General features: G+C 39.4%; 1 protein-coding gene across 1 annotated transcript in view; it reads left to right on the forward strand.

Annotated features, from left to right (window-relative positions):
• SNAP91 (synaptosome associated protein 91) overlaps nt 1-22543 on the forward strand; it is a 65071-nt gene that overhangs the window by 33423 nt on the left and 9105 nt on the right. The window contains exons 13-25 of the mRNA XM_050314449.1: nt 423-532; nt 1714-1832; nt 5846-5860; nt 6002-6172; nt 11995-12102; nt 12609-12866; nt 13070-13147; nt 13252-13323; nt 13797-13880; nt 14751-14834; nt 19099-19236; nt 20514-20669; nt 22048-22078. Of these exons, the coding sequence (XP_050170406.1) occupies nt 423-532; nt 1714-1832; nt 5846-5860; nt 6002-6172; nt 11995-12102; nt 12609-12866; nt 13070-13147; nt 13252-13323; nt 13797-13880; nt 14751-14834; nt 19099-19236; nt 20514-20669; nt 22048-22078 (1424 nt within the window). The remainder of the gene's footprint in view (nt 1-422; nt 533-1713; nt 1833-5845; nt 5861-6001; nt 6173-11994; nt 12103-12608; nt 12867-13069; nt 13148-13251; nt 13324-13796; nt 13881-14750; nt 14835-19098; nt 19237-20513; nt 20670-22047; nt 22079-22543) is intronic.

The raw sequence follows: 22543 nt of genomic DNA on the forward strand, positions 1-22543 counted from the left end.
TCTTCCCAAGGGCTTAACCTTCAGTGCTGTTCATGGCTCTTTAAACTCTTTTCTGAAAGTTTACGAACGAACTTTTAACTTGTTTCTAACCATTTCTCTTCTACCACCATTTCTGTGGTTAAAGTACCAAGGTGCTGTTGTGGACAAACAGCTATTTCATTCCATAGACAAAATGAAGGGTCCGACAAATGCAGAAGTAAAACCTGTAGAAACTTTGTTCCTTCTTTGGAGTCACCTTGGCGTTTCTTCACTACCATCTGAAAACTTAACCCAGTCTTCCTTAAATTCTTTCAAATGAGAGGATAGCTCACAATAAAAAGACCTGATGTCAGAATTGGGTTTTTTAAGTATGTGAATCTGTGCATGAATTGTTTTTGGAGAAATGCTGGTATATTGAATTTCTATTTAAAATATTTCTCCAGTCTTCTCCAGCCACAACTGTTACATCTCCTAGTTCTACTCCAGCAAAAACTGTTGATACATCTCCTCCAGTTGATCTTTTTGCTACTTCATCTACAGCTGCTCCAGTCAGGTAAGTTTAAAAGTGTATTTGAGTTGTTGAGGCAGTGGGTGCCAAAGTCACACTTGTAACAGGAGGCTTGCCTCAAAAGTTTTGCTTATTTTACAGGTACAGTATTCAATAGGCTACATTTTTCTGCTGGCATAGATCACAAATAAACTCTTAACACAAAACAAAATTAAAATGTATTGCTACTCTGAGTTGCTTGCAGTGTAGTAGTAATGTTGCACCATTCCCAACATAAACTTCTGATTGAATAGACTGAAGTAATGTGCAAATCCAGAGTAGTCTTTGCAACTTTCAGGATTCTGTTTCTAAAACTGCTGAATTAATATTCCTTTTTCTTGCTGTTCCAATCAGTTAAAGAAGCACAAAGATAATGAACTTTTGGAGATTAAAATAAAAAATAAACATTTGACCTGTGAGAAAATCTGAGCCTTTCTTTCAGGTCAAATCCAGAACTGCTGTGATAGTTTGCTCATTTTAATGAGCAGAAGTGATAGAACTTTGAAGTTCTAAAAACCACTAAGCTTGAACCAATGGTCTGAGGATGGAACTAACTTAAATTAAATATCAAGTGAAGAACTTCACTGAAGAAAGAGCTTCTACTGTTTGTTACGTAAATGTTCTAGACAAGCAGGACCTGGTTTCCTAAGGAAATATCTGACTGACTTAAGCCACTGAAGTTTTACCACCTCTCTTCTAGCTAATGGATGTTTATTGCCTGGAAATGCAGGTTTCTTGCTTTTTGACATGCACAGTGGAATATTGAAGTAGAATGGAGGTCGGTTCAGCCTCAGCAGTTATTTGCTCTGTTTTTAGGGACCACATGGGAATTTTTTGGTTTGGGTGTTGTGGTGAAGTTTTTTCAGTTTGATTTGTTGGTTTGGGGTTTGTTAGGGTTTTTTTTTTTTTTCCTTAGAATTGTAAGTCTCATAGATATGTTGCAATGTCATTATCATGTATTGGAAGTAAGTTAAAGTCCCGTCCTGGGTTGTAATGTGTTCTTGGCACTCACTGCACTAGGGGTGTTTATGGCCGCTACTGTAATCCTAAGGCCTGAAAAAAGACTCTCTGTTTCATTAGTCATCCAAACTAAGGGTAATTCCTATAATTCAGTTGTGACTTTTTAAAAAAAAAATTGATTGAAATGGATAAAGTCCTCCAGTATCTAATATCCCTTTTCTTGGCAGCGCTTCCAAACCATCCAGTGATCTTCTGGATCTTCAGCCAGATTTTGCCGCTACTGGGCAGGCAGCTCCAGCACCTGCTCCTGCTGCTGCTGCTGCTGCTGGAGCCACATCATGGGGAGGTAGAGAAACCTCACTGTCAGCATCTCTTCTTGCAGTCTCCATCTTGCCTAACTGAACTGAAATATGGCTCTTCCTCTGCTAGCACAGGATGTTCCCAGCTCCCTCCCAGGCTTGTGCTGACCTGTCAGGCAGGCATTCCTCTGCAGCACAAGGCTACTTCTTCTTTCCAGGGATATGCATAATAGTATAAGCTGCTTATAAGGGCCTGGCTGCAAAGCTGGGGAGAGCCAGGATTATGTGACTAAAAGTGAGCAGGAGGGGGATGGATGAAGGTGAACAGGTAGGGTAGGCACTTCAAAACAGAAGAACTAGAACTGCTCATGTCATGTCCTTACTAGAAAGGTGAGGGCAGAAGTCAACTCTTCTGTTCATAAAGCAAAGCCCACAGATCAGTAGGAGGAGGATCAAAAATACGTTTTAAAATAAAAATGCGTCTACAGCAAATGGTGGCAACTTAGTTCTGTTGCAATTGTGATTACCTCTGACAACCCTGAACATATTTTAATAAAATACCTTCCCTGTCTGCTTACAATAATAATATAAAAATAGAAATAGAGGACTAACTGCTTTCAAACAGGAATGCCTAACCAGCTCTTTGAAATCTGAGCTCTGTGGTGAACTGAGCCTGTTGTTCCAGGCAACACCAGCAGCTGGTGATCTGAAGAGGACCGCAGTAAATGTAGGCAGTGTTCACTCCTGTCCTGGTAAGACAAGGAATTAGGCCAGTAATTGTGATTTAACTTACATAGTTGTAAACCCACTGTAGTATAATCCGGAGAGATCCTGTGTGGCAGCTTAATGAACTCATCAGCCCTCTCACGCCAGGAATGCAACACTGAGTCATGTTGACTCTGCTATCAGTGCTAATCCAGTGGTTTCTGCATTCCCTATTTCTGTTCTTTGTTTTAGTTCATTAAAGATGACATTGTATCTCAGCCACTGCATTATTATAGGGATAGCTATGGCTCTCATGTAGACCACGTTTTGCATATTCCAATTTAATCTGTTGAATTGATTTTACTTTATTACAAATGTCAATTTTATTAATGGAAATGTAATCTTACCCAGAAAACAAGACCAAAGACTCATCTATTCTAGGATACCTAGGTCTAATTATTGTGCAGTTTTTTGATTGCATCCTATTTGTCTTACTTCGTCATTGCCAAGCTTTTGAGATGTTTGAAAGAGCTTGAAGGAGCTAACTTTTTTAAGCAGTTGCTCATTTCTACATTAATAGAAGTATAAATAAATGGCCAGTAGTATTGTAAAGTATTGATTTGCATAGAAATTGAAAGCTGATTTATTTGGGTTTTTCTGCTTTTTGAACAAAATAGCTGTAGTTTGGAACTTAGGTGTTTTTTATTCTTCTGAATCACTGAAAACTTTAAAATTGACTGGTAATGCACCTAGTCCTCTTATTCCACAACAGAAAAGGACAGTTAAGTTTTTCCTTTGGCAAGGATTATCGGTAGCCTCATCAAGCATAATTCAGTCTTATCTTTCAGAATAGCATTTGGGTAAATTAGTAAGCTTCAACTTTGTCTGTTGTACTGCTAGCAGGAGTCCAGTCCAGGTATGATGACCTGTTACTGTGCTGGAATCCTGCCCTTTTTTTTTTCTTTTAAAGTTTTGTTTTTCAAAATCTCTTGAAGAATTGCCCAACACCATGTCACACATGCATAAATGGAGAACTGAAAAGGCTTTTTTGTGAAACTACTGAAATTTCCATTAATGTTTTGTCTGATAATGAGAAAATCTTTGAACCCATGCTAAAGATTGTTTATTCACTTATTTAAACTAAGTCTGCAGAGGGCTACTAGGACTCCAGAAATCTAGATGACTTCTCTTCAGTGAGAGATTGAGGGAGCAGGGCCTCTGTCATCTGGCAAAGAGGAGGCTAAAGGGGACTCTTAGAAGTGGTCTACAACTACTTGAAGAGAAATTGCAGAGCAGAGCCAACATTTTCTTAGAAATTATAGTTAATTGTAATGAAGAGCTTGAGTGGAATTGAGAAAAAAATTATTTCACTTGGAGGGTAAGACAGTACTGGAGCAGATTCCCAATGAAAGCTAGTGAGCTCTCTATTCCTAAGAGATTTTTCAAGACCTGACTAGTCAGAGCCATGACTGCTCTGATTTGGTGTTGGGAGTACTGTTGTTCTGAGCAGGAGGCTGGACAAGATAACCTTCCTTCCTCTTAGGACTTTTGGGAGGATGTGGAACAGTGCCTCCATGCTACTTGAGGTGCTTACTGTTGTGGGCTAAAGCAAGTTAAGGTTTCATGAGAAAATAGTAGGAGAGGGAGGAAGTTGGAAGAAGTGCTGCAGCTTGGAATAGCTAGGAGAATGTAAATATCAAATACTTCAAGATGCAGCATCAATACGTGTCAACAATAAATAATCTTGCTTTTCTCAGTCTCCATGGCAGTGTTGATCCTATGTATTCTGGCATATACTGTATATATTCACAATAGTGGACTGTATTTAGGAGTATATACAGTATACATATACTATGTTATCTAACAAATGGACTATAACTTGTGATAATCTGCACTTCTGTGCTACCAAGAAATCATCAAGGTAGGGTAATATGTTGCCTGCAGCATCCTGCAGGGTGAATAGATAGGCATTTGGCAGGTAAGATAGACTATAGTATTACAAAAAATACAGTAGGTCAAATTCTGCGTCCTTGTGAGGTCTGACTCGTGGATATAAAAGCAAATTGACTTGAATTTCTGCTCTGAACTGCCTTGCAGTGTGCCTTAGAACATGGATTTTCTTATAGTATTGTTAATTTAATATTACTATACCAAAAAAAATTGGGTTCAATCATTCTCATTTTAACAGTAAGTGTAGGTTGCTATGCTGGATAATTGTAATTTCACTGTATTGAGATCTATAAGGTAACTGAATAACAAGAATGCATTGAAGAATAAGCTAATGGAACTTAGAAGTTTGCCAACGGTTGTTTATTTTAAGTCCAGCTGAGACATTCACCTGGTGTGCAGTAATGTGATACCAGAGTGCTGCATTTTTAATGTACTGTTCTGTTCTTTCAGAATGGTATTTTGACTTAACCTCAGCTTGTGCAGTCAGTCTCAAGTAGAGCTCTCCCAAGGAACCAATTATGAAAACTGTAAAAAACCTACATGTAGTTTCTTGCTGCCTTTTTTACAAGTGCTGTAAAATAAGGACAAATTTGTGGAGATTGAGCAGTGCTTGCTCAAATTATGTTGCTTCCTATATGCTGACCCACAGTAAAACATCTGGACTCTGTGCTTGCTCTTCAGTGTGGATCAGATGAACCCATGGCCCTGTTATGTGTACGATGAGCAGCACAGAGCTTCTGGTTAGTAAATAAGTAGTTGGTGAGCTCAGACTATCCTTACTGCAGAATTAAAATATAATAGGACAAACTCATTAGTTTTCATAGGTTTTTAAATCTTTTATGGAGTCAGAGCTTCTGTGTTTGAGCTCAATCTGACTGATCTCAGAGGACATCAAATTGTAGGAAAGTGTGTCATTAAAGATGCTTCATTGACTTCCAGAAACAATTGACTAACGAACCAAAGTTGGAGCAGAGCCAATCTGCTTACCCTTCCTTCCTGCCTGCCTACCTCCCTCCCTCCTGCCCAGCAGTTGTCCCAAGTCAAAGGATCACTACCTGTTTGTCTCTTACAATATACTTGGGGCACTAAGGATGTCATGTATTATATCCTGAAATAACTTAACACTGTATTTGCAAGCTACTCTCTGTTAGAATGCCGTGGCTTTAGTACCAGTTCTGCAAAGGGTTCTACTGATGTACTCATTCTGTTTTGAATAGTTATGAAACATAATGAGCTTTATCATGTCAGAATAACTTCCTGAATTTTAGAAAATCAAGTGTAGAAATTGCTTAACCTAGACATGTCACTTAGAATGAACGTTTGGGTAATGAACATCTTCAGTCTGGAAGCTCTACTAATTTGTCTGTTTCTTTATTCTGCTGTCATTTTAATGGACAATCATTAGACCTCTTGGGAGAGGGTGAGTAATATTTTTAATTTCTAAGACTTCTGAACGTTAAGACTCCTGAATAAGCTCAACTTTCTGGACTTGAGTGATTATGGTCTCTCTGCCTCTCCCCTTACTTTTCCCATTTGATCTTCATTATATGGTTGCGTATAGATAATCTGGCTGCACTTTCCGGTGTTACCTCTGAGCCACAGATTTCAGATCCATTTGCCACAGAGCCCAGTGCAACTACTGCTGCAACTACTGATACTACAACTACTTCAGCTGCCGCCGCCACAGCTACAACTGTTACTGCTGCCCCTGCTGAAGTGGATCTCTTTGGAGGTTAGTTTGGTTGCTGTAGTGCTCTACACCAGCTCGTAAGGTAGATGAAGCAGTATTGAGTTCAGCTGTTGTGTAACAAGGCATCTGATTTAACCAGCTATACCAGAGGTGCCTGTGTGTTGGATGCTGAATGGAGCAGGAAATTGTCATAAACTGCCCAACTACCTCTTTTTTTGCTGTGCTAACAGACTCCTGTGCATATATGAAAAATGGAAAACTGTATACCTTAAGGCTGAGTTTCCTTATGATTGAACAGCTAAGAACAGTAGTTCTCAGGTCCACACCGGGGTAAGCAGGTATTGTTTTCACATTATTCAATAACTGTGCACTGTGCTACAATTTCTGGGAAGAGCAGCTGTGCTTTCATAGTTGAAGAGGATGGATGTGGCAGTGTTCTGCCCCTTCATTACTTGTCACACTTCAGCTGTGCTGTGTTTCTTTTGAGTATTTCCTACAAATTTAGTATTGAGCCAGCTGAAATTACTGTATTTCAGCATTCTTGAGTCTGGGTTATATTTCACAAGACATTTGCAGTAAATTAAAATGGTGATGAACTTGCACTAAATGCCAACTATGCCAATAAGGTATAGGAAACATATTCTTATAGTTTGGTTGTGCTCTTTCAGTCTTTAATGTTATCTGCTATCTACTTGAGTAAGAATTCCCACTGTATGTTTTCAGTTTTCTTGTCACTCCTGTGGAGCAGGAGGCTTCTCAACAGCATGTCAGAAATTACATTTCTTTTCAACACTATACCAGCCTAGTAATGGAGAAAAAACTGTTAATATCTTTAATATCACCTGACAACTGTATTTTTCTAGTTTTCTCTTCCATTGATGCATACTTTCAGCATGACAATGGATGTCAGGAATAGGTAATAACTTACTTGCCATGAAAACTGAATTACAGTATCTTCTCTGTGGGGGTCATTTATCTATCACTTCTGCTGACAGGAGTGCTGGAGAGGTCTCATACATAAACAGTTTCACTACAAAGCTGTTCCTAAAGAATGAATGTTCCTAGTTAGAATATTTTTAGGACTGACTTCAGCAGGCAGCACCAAAATATCTACAGTAAAAATGCTGAAAAGAGCTAAGAAAGGAATACAATTGCTACCTTCTACTTAGTCTCTCCTTTTACAAAGATTGATACTCATCCTAGTGCCACAGGATCGGCCAGTTAACAAGCAATTTTAAAATAGTCATGGGCAATGTTCTGGATGCCACCACCACTAGGAGCAAGAGGGAGTCTGATGTTGGTTACTCTCAGAAGCCTGTTGCAGAAACCAAGGCCTGTGCTCACCAACAGCCCTACAGATGCATAGAGTGTGAAAGCATTGGGGTCAAGCCAGTCTTGATACAGCACTTTCAAATTGCATTATTAATTTAGCATAAATATATGACTTTTTGAAAAATGAAACAATAGTTAAATGGATAGAAATCACTGTAAACTTGCAACAGTATTAGAAAAACACCTGCCCATGACTTTCATCCAGTACTACAGCAACAAGATGCAACTTTTTTTTTTTCTACCTTTACCACTGTTCTGTGCCTGGAAAAAAGAAGCTACTGCCAAATCATGTGTCTACTTCCAGGCTTGTCAAGTGGCAAAGACCTGGATGTGTTTAGTTTCTAGAGATTTAACTTATTATTGGAAGACTTTGTGACAAATATTAAGAAGTGCAGTTGCCTTCACCCTCCAGTGTGGAAAGAATTTTTCTTTTGCAATATGCAGACTGCTGTGACTTGATCTCTTCTTTTAAAGATAATGTATTTTGTTGCTCAAATGCTATAAATCTCCAGTGGATTATATGTTAGATGAATAGTGACTTTTTCCTGGAACTCTTCAAGATGAAGCAAGGTTCTATTATTTATGATAGCAGAAAACCTCTAGTTCTCAAGAAGAATAATCTCTAAACACACTCAGCAGTGGAGGTACTTTTACAGTGCCTTTAAGACACCCACTGGCCAGTCGCTTTTACGATCCATGAGTCCATACTGAACTTCCATCTCTGTGCTCATGGTTTGGTTTTGTTTTTTGTTTCTTTATTTGTTTTTCTTCTGAAGGCTGTGGTGTAAGTTTATACTAGCATACTACACTAACATTCATTGTCACTTTTAAGATTGTGTACGGTGCAAGAAGAGGTAGTTTTGGAGGCAGACACTGTTGCTTTATAGCTTTTGTGGTGTTAGGTGTGCTTACACTTAATCTGATTGAGTAGGTATTTGACCTTTGAGGTGTGCTGGAGATAGTCTTCAAAGTCACCTTAACTTCTTGCAGCTTGCCAGTGCTTTATCACTTCACATGGTTCCTTGTGGTGAGGTGTGGTAGGGGAAGGTACAGGGGCAGTGATCTCAGGAGAAAAAAGGATAAAGAATCTTCAGGGAGTGGCTGATTAGAGAAAGAAGTTGGAAGCTGCAGGAGAAAGGCAGCCAAGCTGAGGGAAGAAACAGGAGATGAGGCTTTGGAATGGTTGTTGACTGCTAATTCTTGCACTGTGCCACTGATACTTTAGCAGACAGGAGCCCACATGCTTCCTAGGACTGGGCTTTGTCTCTAAGATATAAGCTCTGCATTATGTCTTTATCTCTAATATGTTATTGGAAAGCAGATGAAAAATGCAGGATTGATCTAGCATAGCTTTTTTGAAGAACTCAGTCTCATTAATGGACAGTCTGTCAGTTACCTGGACCTACTGAAAAATTCCGTATGGTGTTTTAAGATTAACAAGAGAAGGCTGTTTTCAAAGTGCAGCTGGAATCATTCCTTAGAGGGAGAAGGTAGAAGGGTGGAGGTGGAAGAAAAGCAAAAAGCCTTGAAATGCCTCATCTCTCAGTAATAGAATTTGGGCACAGTGTTTTTGGACACTAGTAATGTGCTATTGTGTTACATTTTGGTGTGTGATTACACTGTAAACTATGCAAGTAACAAGGCATGGTAGACACTGTGCAATTGTCAGTTGTTAGGCATTCAGATGACTTGAATTGTAACTGGGCAGGAGAGCTGCGGTTTTCCCTGTAAAGAAACCACAAACCAAGTGTGAAGACTTTCGGCACTTGACGGCTGATGAACGGCCCTTGTGCTGGAACAGACTGGTATAACGAGGTAGCAATCAGTTTAAAAAACAAACAAGAAAAAATTTTGCAGCATTATTACAATTATTTCATAGAATCATCAAGGTTGGAAGAGACCTTTAAGATCATCAGGTCCAACTGTTGGTTTCCTAGCACTGAGCTTAATAGAATACTTTTTAACTCAGGTCAGATTCTCCATGTTAAAAAATAATGAAGGGTGACTGAAGAGGGAAAAAACTGAGGAAACAGTTTCTTGTGTACACTTTAGTTCTACAGTCTTTCCTATACTTGTGACTTTCCACAGGTTTGTTTCACTTGTTTCTTAATACATTAAGTGATTATAAGTCGGCTGTATCATCATGTGTGAGTAACTTTGTCATGTATTGATGCTGTGGCATCAAGTAAAACCTGAATTTATGAAATGAAACAGGTCACTCTTCAGGAATACTTTTATTTTACTGAAAACAAGATGTGTTGAAGCACTACTTCAGTATTTCAGACCTTTTAAATGCCCTTGTTTCCACATGATTTCAATAAGAATGATATTTATGAATTTAAATTTAATGCAGTAAATAATACATATCTATCACTCCTAATAAACCTTTCATGCAGTGGGAACTTGGAAAGATTTCAGCAACATCGCTAAGTTTTCATGATGTCAATACATTCAAGTTAGAACCATATGCTACTTTTGGACTGTGAGCTGTAGGGTCACCTGTTCAGGTTGGTTTCTCTCGATGTTCATACACGTTTCTTGAACTTCTCGGAGTAACTGATATTAGAAATTCTTAATACGACCTTTTTCCTCTAGATTCCATTATGAACTTAGGTGTTTATCCAATCTGCCATTTAACCCAAGTCTGATGCTACACAAAATTATAATGCTTGGCAAGAACCTTATTCAGAAGTGTCAGTAAATAATACAGCTAGTGCCAAACTATCTGTTTCCTTTCAGCCCACAGATGGAATTTGTGCCCACTTGAGTATCTATGACACTTAAATGTGGAACTTCAGTAGCCTACATCTGTACAGGAACAGGTGTTACTCTGAGACTAAAGTGATCCCAGCATAAAACTAGTGACTGCCTCTATGCATTCTGAATTCCTACTTTATCTATCATCTGAAGTCTGTCCTTTCATTCTGGGAAATAATTATAAGTAGGGTTGACTAACGTCTGTGCTGTTGGCCTACAAGCTTGTGTGGGTACAAATGTATTCTTTTGAAAGAGCCCAAGGTGACCATCCATCTGAAAGCTGGCACTGTAGAGCAAAACCCAACACACATGACCTTACACACAGCATATTCCCAAGTAGTACAATGCAAAACTCTTCAGTTCTGTGTTGAATTTCTTCTACGTGGTGTATGCCAGTGTCTGGTATACATACAATCCTGTGATGTTTGACGCATTCTATTTTTTTTTACTTGGACAACTGCCATCCAGTTTTGTTGTTGAACAACCCTGTTACTTGAAAAATAGAATTATATTTGAAATGGCTTATTAGCAGGCCTTTTTGCTACTAACTCATTTTAATTCTATTGTACAAGACTAATTGGCTTTCTTCTCTTCTGTTGAAGTTTCAGTGCATGTTCTTTTGAGCTTTTTAGATTCCCTGGCATAAATTTGTTTTTAAAATGGTTGTTTTCATTTTAAAATTGACACTCAAGTTAAAGCATGTTAAGCTTTTTCCTGTAGTAGTTTGACAGTGCAATTGCAGTATTCCCCAACAGATTTTTTTTTTTTTAACTTGCTAACTTTGTAGCAGTAGAAAAATGGCCTTTACAAGCATCTTGAAGTATTTAATCCTGATCGTGCAGTCTTTTTGTGAAGCCTGCCTATGAGGATAGTCCAAATGGCACTGTCCATTAGGACTACTTCATAGAATTAAGAGCTACAAATTGTGGTTTAAGCCTAGAAATAGTGCTGTGAAAGTTCATAGCTTGAAATTTAAGCATGCCACTTAGCAAGTGGCAAACAAACAAACAAACAAAACCAGTCAAAGAAAACTCATGAACAAGTCATTCCAAAACCCCAGACTTGTCTTTCCTGACTTGACCAGTTGGCCTAGAAGTGATCCTAAAAGGACAGACAAGCTATCCTGGCCAGCAGTTAAGATAAACATTCTTGATCTGTTTGAAGCAAGCTGAGTAAATATAACCTATGCATCAGGTTATAGCTTCAGAAAGATCCAATTGGAATACTATTAAGAAACAAGTAAGTTCAATTTTTCAGATGTTGCATGACTGACTTGGCTCAAAGACTAAAAATAGTAGATGCAGATATCTGCCAGTGTAATTGGATTGTTTTGCTGAAGTTTGCAAAGCACTATGCTATGTGAGTAAACTCACAGTTGCAGATTAATCACATGTAATACAGGCTTTGAGCATGCAAGTTGTTAATATCTACTCTTCAGTTAATTTTGTTAATTAGTTAATTTTAGGTAGTTCATGAGCATGCTGCTCAGAACCCTTATACAATGAGAATAATGCCTTCTTTTACACTCACTATACTTCCTGTGGGCAACCCAAGAATCTCCATCTGCAGACCCTGTTTAGTACCTGCTTGTGTGGGGTTGGGGGAGAGACAAAGCGTTTTACGCTGCATGACTTGTCTTGCTGTTGGAGTAATTACATTCATGTTGTATAAGGGGATCTACCTATGCAATTTAACTTGGTTCTTTTACTATATTTTTCTTCTCTTTATTCTTTTTCTTTTTTTATTTTAATTTCTGTTCCTAAACTGCACCCAAGATGCCTTTGCAGCTTCTCCTGGGGAAGCCCCTGCAGCAGCTGAAGGGGCAGCAGCACCAGCTACCCCAACCCCTGTAGCAGCAGCTCTTGATGCATGTTCAGGAAATGGTGGGTTTTATGTCATTAGATAGTATGTTGTTTTGCTTGTTTTTTTTGTTTAAACTACATGGCAGTGTGTTTCTCTGAAATTTTCATAGTGTTTGCAATTGGTCAAAACAAACCTTAGACTGAAGAGCATGCTTAACAAAACTGCCTGTTTCTGAGTCCCGGTAGCTTTGTGCTTATTTGGTAGTGCTAATAAACAGTTCTCCCAGTGCTGAGTTGTAAGCAGTACCCTGGATTGTCTTTTGTCATATTTAGTTTTTTGGCATTGTCAAACAGCCTTTGAAAGTTCTCCCCTCTAGTTACTAGACTGCTCAGCCTTTCAGGTGGTCTTTATTTTAGAAAAACATAAGTAACGTGTCTGGATAAGTAAGCTAGATGTTAGAGCGACATCCTCTACGTGTGCGTGTATTTGCAGTATATGCATTGCCTGAAGTTGCTTTGTTCTTGACTTCCTCCCTCACTGATCCTAAGTATGCATACACATATATTTCCCCTCTCCTTTTTACAAGACCCCTTTGCCCCATCCGAAGGTAGTGCAGAGGCTGCTCCTGAGCTGGACCTCTTTGCTATGAAGCCAACAGAGACTGCTGTTCCTGTAGTTACCCCTACAACTAGCGCAGCTACTCCAGTTCCTGCAACAACTCCTTCTCCAGCTGCTGCTGTTGCTGCTGCTGCTACTGCTACTACAGCTACTGCCACTACCACTACTGCCACCACTTCTGCTACCGCCACCACCTCCGCTCCTCCTGCTCTAGATATATTTGGTGGTAATTTTGTTTTTAACTCTTTGATTCTGGTGGATTGATCGCTCAGGAGTACCAAAAAAATCATTGTTGCATGCGTGTTGTGTGCTAGGCTTTCAGACCAGAGAGCCTATTAATTTCAAATATGATGTGCAAAATTTGAGAGTTCTGCTTTCAGTCCTGCCTTTCAAAAATGAGTTAAAGATGTGTTGTGTTCTTGGCCTTAGATTTATTTGAGTCTGCTCCTGATGCACCTGCAGCACCTAAACCAGACGCTGCTCCTAGCATAGATCTCTTTGGTACAGGTAAAGAGAGAATTTTTCCAGTGGTCTGCTGCTTTGATGCTGTGCAATGATGTAAACTGACTTGGGTAACACTTACTTCTTGTTTTTTCTTTCATTTCTGGAAGATACATTTTCATCTCCACCACCTGCAGCTTCTCCCGTGCCTGAGAGTTCTCTCACTGGTGATCTCTTGTCTGGTGAGTGCTTGTTTTCACAGGCTTTTCTTCAGATTTCTTGGATTTGGATTTTTTTCCAAAAGCAAAAAAAAAAAGGGAAAAAACCAACTTGTTACCAGTTTACATCTTTAAGCTGAAACACTAAGAAATACTAAGTTGTAGGTTTGATGCTTTGGTCATAAGATGTGCACTTGCTGAAGATGCAAACCATGAATTGGCTGACACTGAAGTTGAATAAGTCATGTGATTGTTGAAAGAGTAAATCCTTCTCTAAGCATAAGAAAATTCTTAATAAACAATGCTTTCTTTAAAGTACTGTGGTTTTCAGTTGCTGTGTGAGAAATGTAACACTTTCTGTTTGCAGTTCTGAAGACTGTTACGTGAATTTACCAATCCTGTGATTCTAACTGTTGGAGCCTATATGGCTTTGAAATATTTAGCTATCATTGTTGCCTTGTTGATACTAAATATTATTTATCCTGTGCTCACTGCAGTGGATGCATTTGCAGCCCCCTCTCCTCTACCCACTACCTCTCCAGCAAAGGTGGATTCTTCAGGTGTGATTGACCTATTTGGTGGTGGGTATTTTTCTTTCCTCACCACTTCAGAGTTGAATCACTTCATTTCGATTACCTTTGCACTTTGCTAAAGCTGCGGGTTTTCCCTTCTCACAGCTTTTTTGTGTGGCATTACGGCTGAGACTGGCATGTCCCCTTCTTAGTGCTGCACAATAACGAACTGCAAATAAACTGTCCGTGTGGTCATTCTGTTGTCAGTACACCTGCCATTCTGTCTTCAGTCAGTGCATGTGTGGCTCTTCCTCAGATGTCCAGTGAAAGTCTGCTGTGTCCTCTTTTCTTTCTTTGCAAGTCTCCATGGTCATGTTGTTTTCTCTCAGTTCCGTTTCTCAAAGCAGCTGAAGTTTTAAGGGTGACTTGTCTCAAACTGGGTATCTGAGTCACAGGATCTTTGTTGGATTTGACAAGGTGGAAATCAGGATAGGCACAGCCAACTCTAGGCATGTTGCAAAACAGGAATGTTGCTTAGAGGCAGTGAATTTCAAACATTAGTGAAATATTCCTGTAAAAAGACTTAATGTGAGTCACTAGGTTCTGGCTGGAATTATTCCAAACTCTGGTTCAGTGCATTCATCTCCAAATCAGTTAACCTTCTTGTCTTGAATGCTGTGCTTTGTATGGGTTTTCTGAGGAGAGGCTTAAATAGAAAAGATTTCTTTCAAGTACTGGTTTGTTGCACCTCCTTTTTTCCACCTGAACTTTGTGTCCATGGTACTGCTCCGCAATAAAGATGGCCAAGCACTTTCATTTTCTTCTGATGATGTATGAAGTGGTTTTCCTTTCATCTTTTGTTTATGATAAGTGATGAATTGATATATTTAATATTGGAACTCTTTACTTTTTTCTGATGCTTTCTGGAATTCCCTTTAGATGCTTTTGGAAGTAGTGCTCCCGAACCCCAGCCCACAACCCAGGCTGCTTCTAGTTCCTCAGCTTCTGCAGACCTACTTGCTGGTAATAAAGAACTTCTGAAAACTTATTATTTTAGAGCAATACTAAGAAGTAGTCTTCAAAATCTTTTATGTTCCTTGAGTGTAGCTAAACTTTTGCAGTGGAATAAAATATTCATAAGATTTCTCAGTACTTTAGATGTTTTAATTAAAACTAGAGCGATTTATAATGGAGGCAATATGATGTTACATCACAATATGATGTGAGTTGATACAGGTGTGTGTTTGCACACTGCAGCCATCTCAGAAGATGACACGTTTTCTAGTCCCTGCTCTAAGAGCGGGCATTGTCTGGTTGTGCCATAGGAAGGTAGAAGTAGTCTAGATAATAAAAATAATGTATATGTTCATTCTCAATCATTCCAGATACTAGAGGTCCGAGTTAGATACTCAAAGTGGGGCATAATGTCTAAATGCATACTAAAGCTTTAGTGCAGACAGCTTCAGATTTTAAGGTAGAAGACTACTCTTTTTTCCGTATTCTTCATATGTGCTTCAATAGGTCTTTGTATTAGTTAGTTTATGGATAGCTTAAGGCCAAACATCAAGCTTTAACTGTAGGTTCAAAAACATACCAATCATTTGCAGTTATGCGTGTTGTCAGGGGACTGAGTGTGATAATGTTGTTGGACAGAAGCTAATTCTGCTTATGCAAACATTACAATACAAAATATTTTATGACCTTATCTGTAACTAAGCCTAAATTCAAGTAGGAATTGTGCTCCAGATGGCTTAAACTTCAGCAGTGTGGTCTCTGAATCTGAAGAGTTGCACTAAATAAAAACCTAAATTATGAAAGGACTGTTCTAAATCTAAATACTCAAGCAGACCTTAAGCAGTTGGGTTGAATGGATGGTTTTTTAAAATTTATTTTGTTTTTGTTTTGAATATACATTCAAAAGGGCTCCAAGTAGATTTGAATCTCTTTTTTTTGGCAGACAGAGAGAGTCTGTAAACATTGCAGCATATTGCTAAGCATTTGTTCAGCCTTGATAATGGCAGATGTATAGCCTGCAGTGTAATCCAGTTTTAAATTTAAGAGTGTCTGGAGTTCATATGGTGGCGGAAGGTTTGTCCTTCATGGTTTATGAGTGTTTGGTTGTACTAAGTGTTTATATGCATATTGTTATGAGTATACTTACTATTTGTAATTGTCTTAAGTGTTGTCCTGTCAAATAAGTTTCTGTTCCTTCTTGGCTCACTTAGGAAATATGGTAGAAATGTTTTCCTACTCTTCTAAACCTTTTAGCAGACAAGACTAGAACTATCCTGACAAATACAACAGTCTAGCTATTTTCCCTTCTAGATCTTTCCATCCAGTTAAACTGTGTGCATGTGTGTCCCAGTATTTACTCCAACAACATGTTCTTACATTAAATCTTACTTGAATGTGTAAATAAAAGCAACCTCAAAAGCAGGCAGTTGGGGATGTCCAGACAACACATCTAACTCGGTTGCTGCTGCTTGTGCATATTTGCTCTGGCTCTTGTGCAAGACCTAGACTACTAGGAACTTGGTCTGATAAAGGATTTTTATGGCTTTTGTGCCTGATGTTGCTGTGAAATTGGGCAAGGCTAAAAGCTGTGGAATTAAGACCAGTCATCATGCAAATTTGGAGCAGATGCTGGGGAGTACTCTCGTCTGTAGCTGGAGAAACAGACACTTTATGGGGCTTTGCAAAAGCTTACAGAACTTTCTAAACAGAATCTTAAGTATAGATATTGGATCATACCCCTCTGGTAGACTCCTTGTTCTCACTCAGGAAATGGAAAGACAGGCTCTTGAAATGGCTCCTGTGCTTTAGAATTGCTGCAGTGAGTGCCTTTGTCATCACTAGATCTTTTTAACCTGCTTCTGGTCTGATTTTTTTGGAGATTGGTATTTTTCTGTGATAGGTGACTGCATGGAGCTTTGCCTTGGGACAGGTGATGATTTATTACATAGCTTGTTTCAAGGATCTGAGGACAGCATAGCATCAGTGATGCTTCAGCAGATGTCTGCTACAGACCACCTAATCAAGAAGGAGCAGTAGAGGAAACCTTTTCAAGCAGTTGAAGAAAGCGTCACTATTGCAAACTTTGGCACTCAGGCAACTTCAGTCACCATCATATGTGCTGAAAGGGAGACAGGGAATATGGGTGGGCGTGGGTAATCCAGGGGACTTCTGGAATGTGCTGGAGAATCTGTTGGTGTGGGTGATCAACACATACCAAGAGTGAGTTCAGTGGAGAACCACGGAGATGTTGACTTGTGCACATGGCACGTAAGGAGATGCTGAGAACTGGGCTCATTCAGCCTTGAGAAGGCAAAAGGGAAGCCTTTTAGGTGTCTAAACTCATGGGAGTACACAGAAAAGACTAGCCACGTTCTTCTTGGAGATGCAAAAGGACAGTAAAAAAGGCAGAGTGTGTGTGGGAACTCTGGTTGAATACATAAGGTCTGATATGACAACAGGCCATGCAGAGAAGCAGTAAAATCTCTTGGAGGTGTCAAGGCAAATATCTGTGCAACCTGATTTGATTAGACTTCCTTTGAGCGGGATGTTGGGCTGTTGGGTTGACTGACCTCCGGAGGTCTTTTCCAACCTAAATTATCCCATGACAAACCTGTTTCAAGAACAGACCATGGAGACCTGTGGGCAGATCTCTGATCCCAGTGCATTTGTCCACATGCAGGGTTAGCATCTGCAAGCACGTGACTTGCTGTAGAATGGGGTTTGCATGATAATGGCTTCTTGGTTCCACTGCACTGAAATAGGCCTAATAAACACAGGGAAGCTCACACAGACTGTTGAAATGCTCTTCACTTTGGACTGCGGAAAGCAGGCTGCTCTGCTTTTCCTGTTCCTGCTTCCCTGGCTCCAGCCGGTGCCCTGGGCCAGTGGTGTCTGAAGGGACCAGTATAGGTTACTACCTGAGTATTTTCAGTCATTACCTGTGATCCGGGAAGCTTCAGCTGAAGGATGTAATTTATGAGGTGTTTCTAATCAGGTTGTATTCTCCTGGACCTGTAGTGCATAGTCAGGTTTGCTGTCCTCTCCCAGCTGTGTGTGGGGCCAATGTGTCTGCTCATACAGGTCAGGCATTCCACAACTAAAGCCCATCTGCTGGAGGCACAGAAAGTTGCTGGCCTGGTGCCCAGGACCCTTTGATGGCACACTGCTCTCATTTGCCCACACAGGGTTTTGATTTGAATACAGTTACCTAATGCTCACCTGCTTCTCTTCTAAAATATGCATCTGATGTGTAAATTCTTGCTTCAAGTGTGTGCATATATAAATTTCTCTCATTCTTTCAACATTTGTGAAGTGTTTGGTATTTAGTCTTTTTTCTCTTAGAAAGCAAAATTTTCAGAGAGAGCATCTGAGGGCTCACAGTAATATTTGATATAATTGAGACTCACTATTTGAGCATGAGTTCGCTATGTTGAGCTGTGGCCTATCATGTCTTTAAATGTGTGGCAGCTGTTTGATTTCACAGCTGGGAAATGCACTGTTGTCATGGTCTGGCCAGCAACTCAGGCCCCACACAGCCACTCACTTGCTTTCCTCTGGTGTGATGGGGGAGAGAATTGGAATAGTAAGTGAGAAGACTTGTGAGTTGAGATAATGATGGTTTAATAGTTAAAGCTGCATGTGCAAACAAAGCAAAACAAGGAATTAATTGCCCACTTCTCATGGGCAGGCAGATGTTCAGCCATCTCCTGGAAAGCAGGGCTCCATCATGCATGATGGTTACTTGAGAGGACAAACTGGGCTTTTTCCCAGAGCTTTATATGCTGACCGTGATGCCATATGGTATGGAACGTCCCTGTCAGTTGGGATCAGCTGTCCCAGCTGTGTACCCTCACAACTTCTTGCACATCCCCAGCCTCCTCGTTGGTGGTGTGGGGTGAGGAGCAGAAAAGTTAGTCCTCTGCTTCTTTTTTTTTTTTTTTAACTGTTTGTTGCTTTCTGCCTCTGAGATTACTTACCTAGAACAATAGCGTGTAGAGCTGGAAGAATTGAGTTCTATCTGCTGTTGGTCTGCCTCTGAAGAAAACTAAGTAAAAAGCATCAAAGTTTTTATTGGTGACACTCAGTAAGCCTGTAAAATTTCCATGGTCATACCTGGCATACCAAGGATACTTGTGCAGTATTGAGTTATTTACAATGGTCTAGTAAGAATTATCTTTATCATTCTGCCCTTTTTAGATTGAGCTTTTGTTAAAAAAAAAGCCTAATAAGACTGACTCTAATGTCCACACCTCTCTTATGTAACTTTTTAAAGGCTTTGGAGGTTCTTTTATTTCACCTTCTCCGTCACCATCCCCGGTCACTCCAGCTCAAACCAGCTTACTACAGCCTAACTTCGATGCAGCTTTTGGGACAACAGCTCCAACAACTGGCAGCTCGTTTGATGCATCAGGTGAGCCACAGGGTTTCTTCTTGTGAACTTTCTAATGCGTTTCATGCTTTAGATGAGTTAATGATACCATTTTTAGGATCTGAGCACGAGCAGTATCAGTGAACTCACTCTTCTTTCTCTACTGGGAGAACCTCAGGGCAGTGTTTAGGCTGGTGTGTGCCCAAGAGCTCTCTGTACCCGTTTTTTATACTACCATGTCAGTGAAATCAAACTAGTGTGAACATCATCCTTGCATGTGCTTAACAGCATGAATTAGGAATTAAGCAAGGAAAACACTATTCTGTAAGTAACTTGTGTAGGTGAGTCATCTTGCCACTGCTGCTGCAGGTGTTCTTGAGCTTGCATGGCATCTGAGGGTACACACAACAGAAAGTGGCATAGTGTTCTTTGCCTGATTATAAGCCTAAACTTTTATCACTGCTGTTGTTTTGTTTGCATCTCTTCCGTTCTATATTTTTCATGCTGGGTCCTTGCTACAAACTTAAAATTGGTGAGTTCTGCAACTGTACAAGAAAAAAAAAGTGGAAATAGTACTGCTGCTTGGGTATTTGGTTGCTTGCCAGTGCACATGCTACCCTTTCCTGTTGACTTAACGTTAGCATGTACCTAAAAAACAGATCAGAAGATAGAACTCAGGCATGAGATACACCAAGCAGTTTGACTTCAAGGAATCTAAAAAGTGAACTTCTGAGTTAGGTGACTGGACTACGGCGAGTAACATTGTCAGTGTGGGTGGTTCTGGTTCCTTCTGATCTCACGTTAGTAGGTTTTCCCAATTCCCTGCTGCTTGCAAGTGAATAGTAACAACTTGAGACTTCCAATCCTGTTGCTGTGAGATGTCAAGGTATAAGACTACCTTTACCACAGTAATTCTGACTGGTGTTTGCTGCAAGATGTTCATTTTAAAAACATTTAAATGAATATCTCCTGACATAACGTGTGTGCATCTGACATCTCCAAGGATGGTTGTTGGAAAAATAGTGTAGTGTGGAAGTGGTGCTGTATCTATGTAGATTGAATGCTCCAATAAAGTCCTTTTAGGCATGTCTTCTCATATTAGTTTTCATTGGTATAGATTTTTCAGGATTACTGTACATTCAGTGTCTAGTAAAATGACATGCATGCCCTTGTTGGCATTATTTTTAATGTCAAATGGTGTTTTGGTAAGACCTGTGATGTGGTTGTCTGTGCTATATTTGTTGGAGCAACAGCAAAGTGGCGGGCAGTACTTTTCTTAGCACAACTGCTGTTCTAACCAACTTTCTTTTCACTTCCAGTTTTTGATGGTTTAGGTGATCTTCTTATGCCAACTATGGTTCCTTCTGGTCAACCTGTAGCACCTGCAGCAGCAGCAGCAGCAACAGTCACTGCTTCAGCAGCAAGCAAAGGCCTTGGAAGTGATCTTGATTCATCTCTTGCAAACTTAGTAGGCAGTAAGTGACAAATTTTGGTTTTAAGTGGTGTGGCATGCAGCTGTGTTACTTTTCCATTGAGTCAAATACCTGTGTATTTTAGCTTGCTTCAGCATCCTTCTGTTTTGCTTCTGCATCCTTCTGTTTTGCTTCTGCATCCTTCTGTTTTGCTGGGGAAACTGGGAAAGCTATTCACAGGAATAAGGCCTGATCCAGATAGCTGGTAGTCTGGGTTTATGACTTGTCCTTCTTTGTGGCCAGGATCTGAGTCAAATAATGGCATCTCTTTGGTAGGTATGATCTGTAACGTGTGACTGTCTTGGGTACCTTCCAGGGAGACATCAGATTCTTAAGTGGATGTGCTCCTGGGTAATAGATGGAAAAGTAAAAATTGTCCAAAGTGTCTGATAGCATTGTGGAATTTAAGCAGCAAAGCTGGTGGGCACAAATAGTTGACTTCATGCTTAATGAAAGATAAGAGTAACAGGGGAGTGATGAGTGTACCAGCACTCAGGAACAGACCTTTTCTCAGGCAGTGAACTTACCAAAACATGTTCTTGAAATGCTAAACTAAAAACCCTTCCTGTAGCAGGAAAAGGGTTCAAGCCTTAGTAATTAGAGATCAGCAGCCACAGCCCCCCTCAAAAAACCCAACAGAGATCTACCTAGGCTAAGGTGTAATACTGCTGAAGTTGTATTTTGGAGGGTTGCTTAAATGGAATACTTTCTTAGTACACCACAGCAAAGATATAACTGATCTTATGATACATACATGTCTGTTAGATGTGGGGGAAAAACTATTATGCTTAGAAGTTAGCAGAACTCTTAATCCCTTGAAAATCCCTTGAAATCTTTTGCAAGTGATTTGGTATATCCAAGTTTGGGTAGAAAGTCAAACTGAGCAATATGTGACTTACAGGACTTGTATTGGCCATGTGACAAAAATATTCTTTAAAATTTAGTTTAAAACTTCTTCCAAAGGGAAGGAAAGAAACTATTTGGGGTTTCCATGTATGATAGAGCAGATAAAACAGCACAAAACTTATAGGTAATGTTCAGATTTATGTGTATTTGAAAATCAGCTTCTTCATGGTAAATAGTTTGGTGCTCTTAAATAAGTTAGCATTTTGTAGACCTAGATATATTGTTACTTTGGTTTGCTTATGAAGCAAAAATACCTTCTTCAAGTGTAAGACATCTACAGGGTTTCTCAAACGTTTGTCCTGGAGAATGAGTAAATGTAACCAGTCCTCTGATGCTGTCTAAATGAAGATAGCCACAATTCTTTTTACTCTTTATAAGCCCATGTGCAATGAAATGTAAGCTGTTACTTTGACATTCTTTAATTTACTAAACATATGACTTCTTTTTTATTTATTTCTTTTTGTTTCAATTTCAGATCTTGGAATTTCTGGCACTACTTCAAAAAAGTAAGTTCAACTTTATTTAAAATAAGAGAAAGGTTTCAGAGTTACTGTATAGCCTTAAATCTATTTCAGTGTTTACTGAAGAAAAAATGAATTAGTTATGTTTCCCTGCTTCCCAATCAGTTCAGAAAAATTCTGGAGAAAATATTATATTTGATACAGATCCACTGAGTAATTAAGGTTAAATGTTCCTGACAAAGCTTTTAAACTTGCTGTCTTTAATCTGAGTCTAGAAATATTTTTTCCTGTGAATTACTGTCTTCATGTTGAACAGCTGATTTCCAAACAGCTTATAGTTAACAAATTGTCCAGATAATAAACTGTATAGCTCCTCTCCATAATCTAGACTAATACATAATTTGTTACACTTTTACAGATGCTAGGTATTGTGTAGGCATTGAAATACTTGCAAAATAGAAAAGAAGTTCATTCCACGCAGTGAAAAATCTTCTTTTTGCAAAAAGAAAT

Source organism: Myiozetetes cayanensis, unplaced genomic scaffold (assembly GCF_022539395.1).
Source record: "Myiozetetes cayanensis isolate MyiCay16 unplaced genomic scaffold, myiCay2020 scf2-11, whole genome shotgun sequence".
In the NCBI taxonomy this organism is placed as follows: domain Eukaryota; kingdom Metazoa; phylum Chordata; class Aves; order Passeriformes; family Tyrannidae; genus Myiozetetes; species Myiozetetes cayanensis.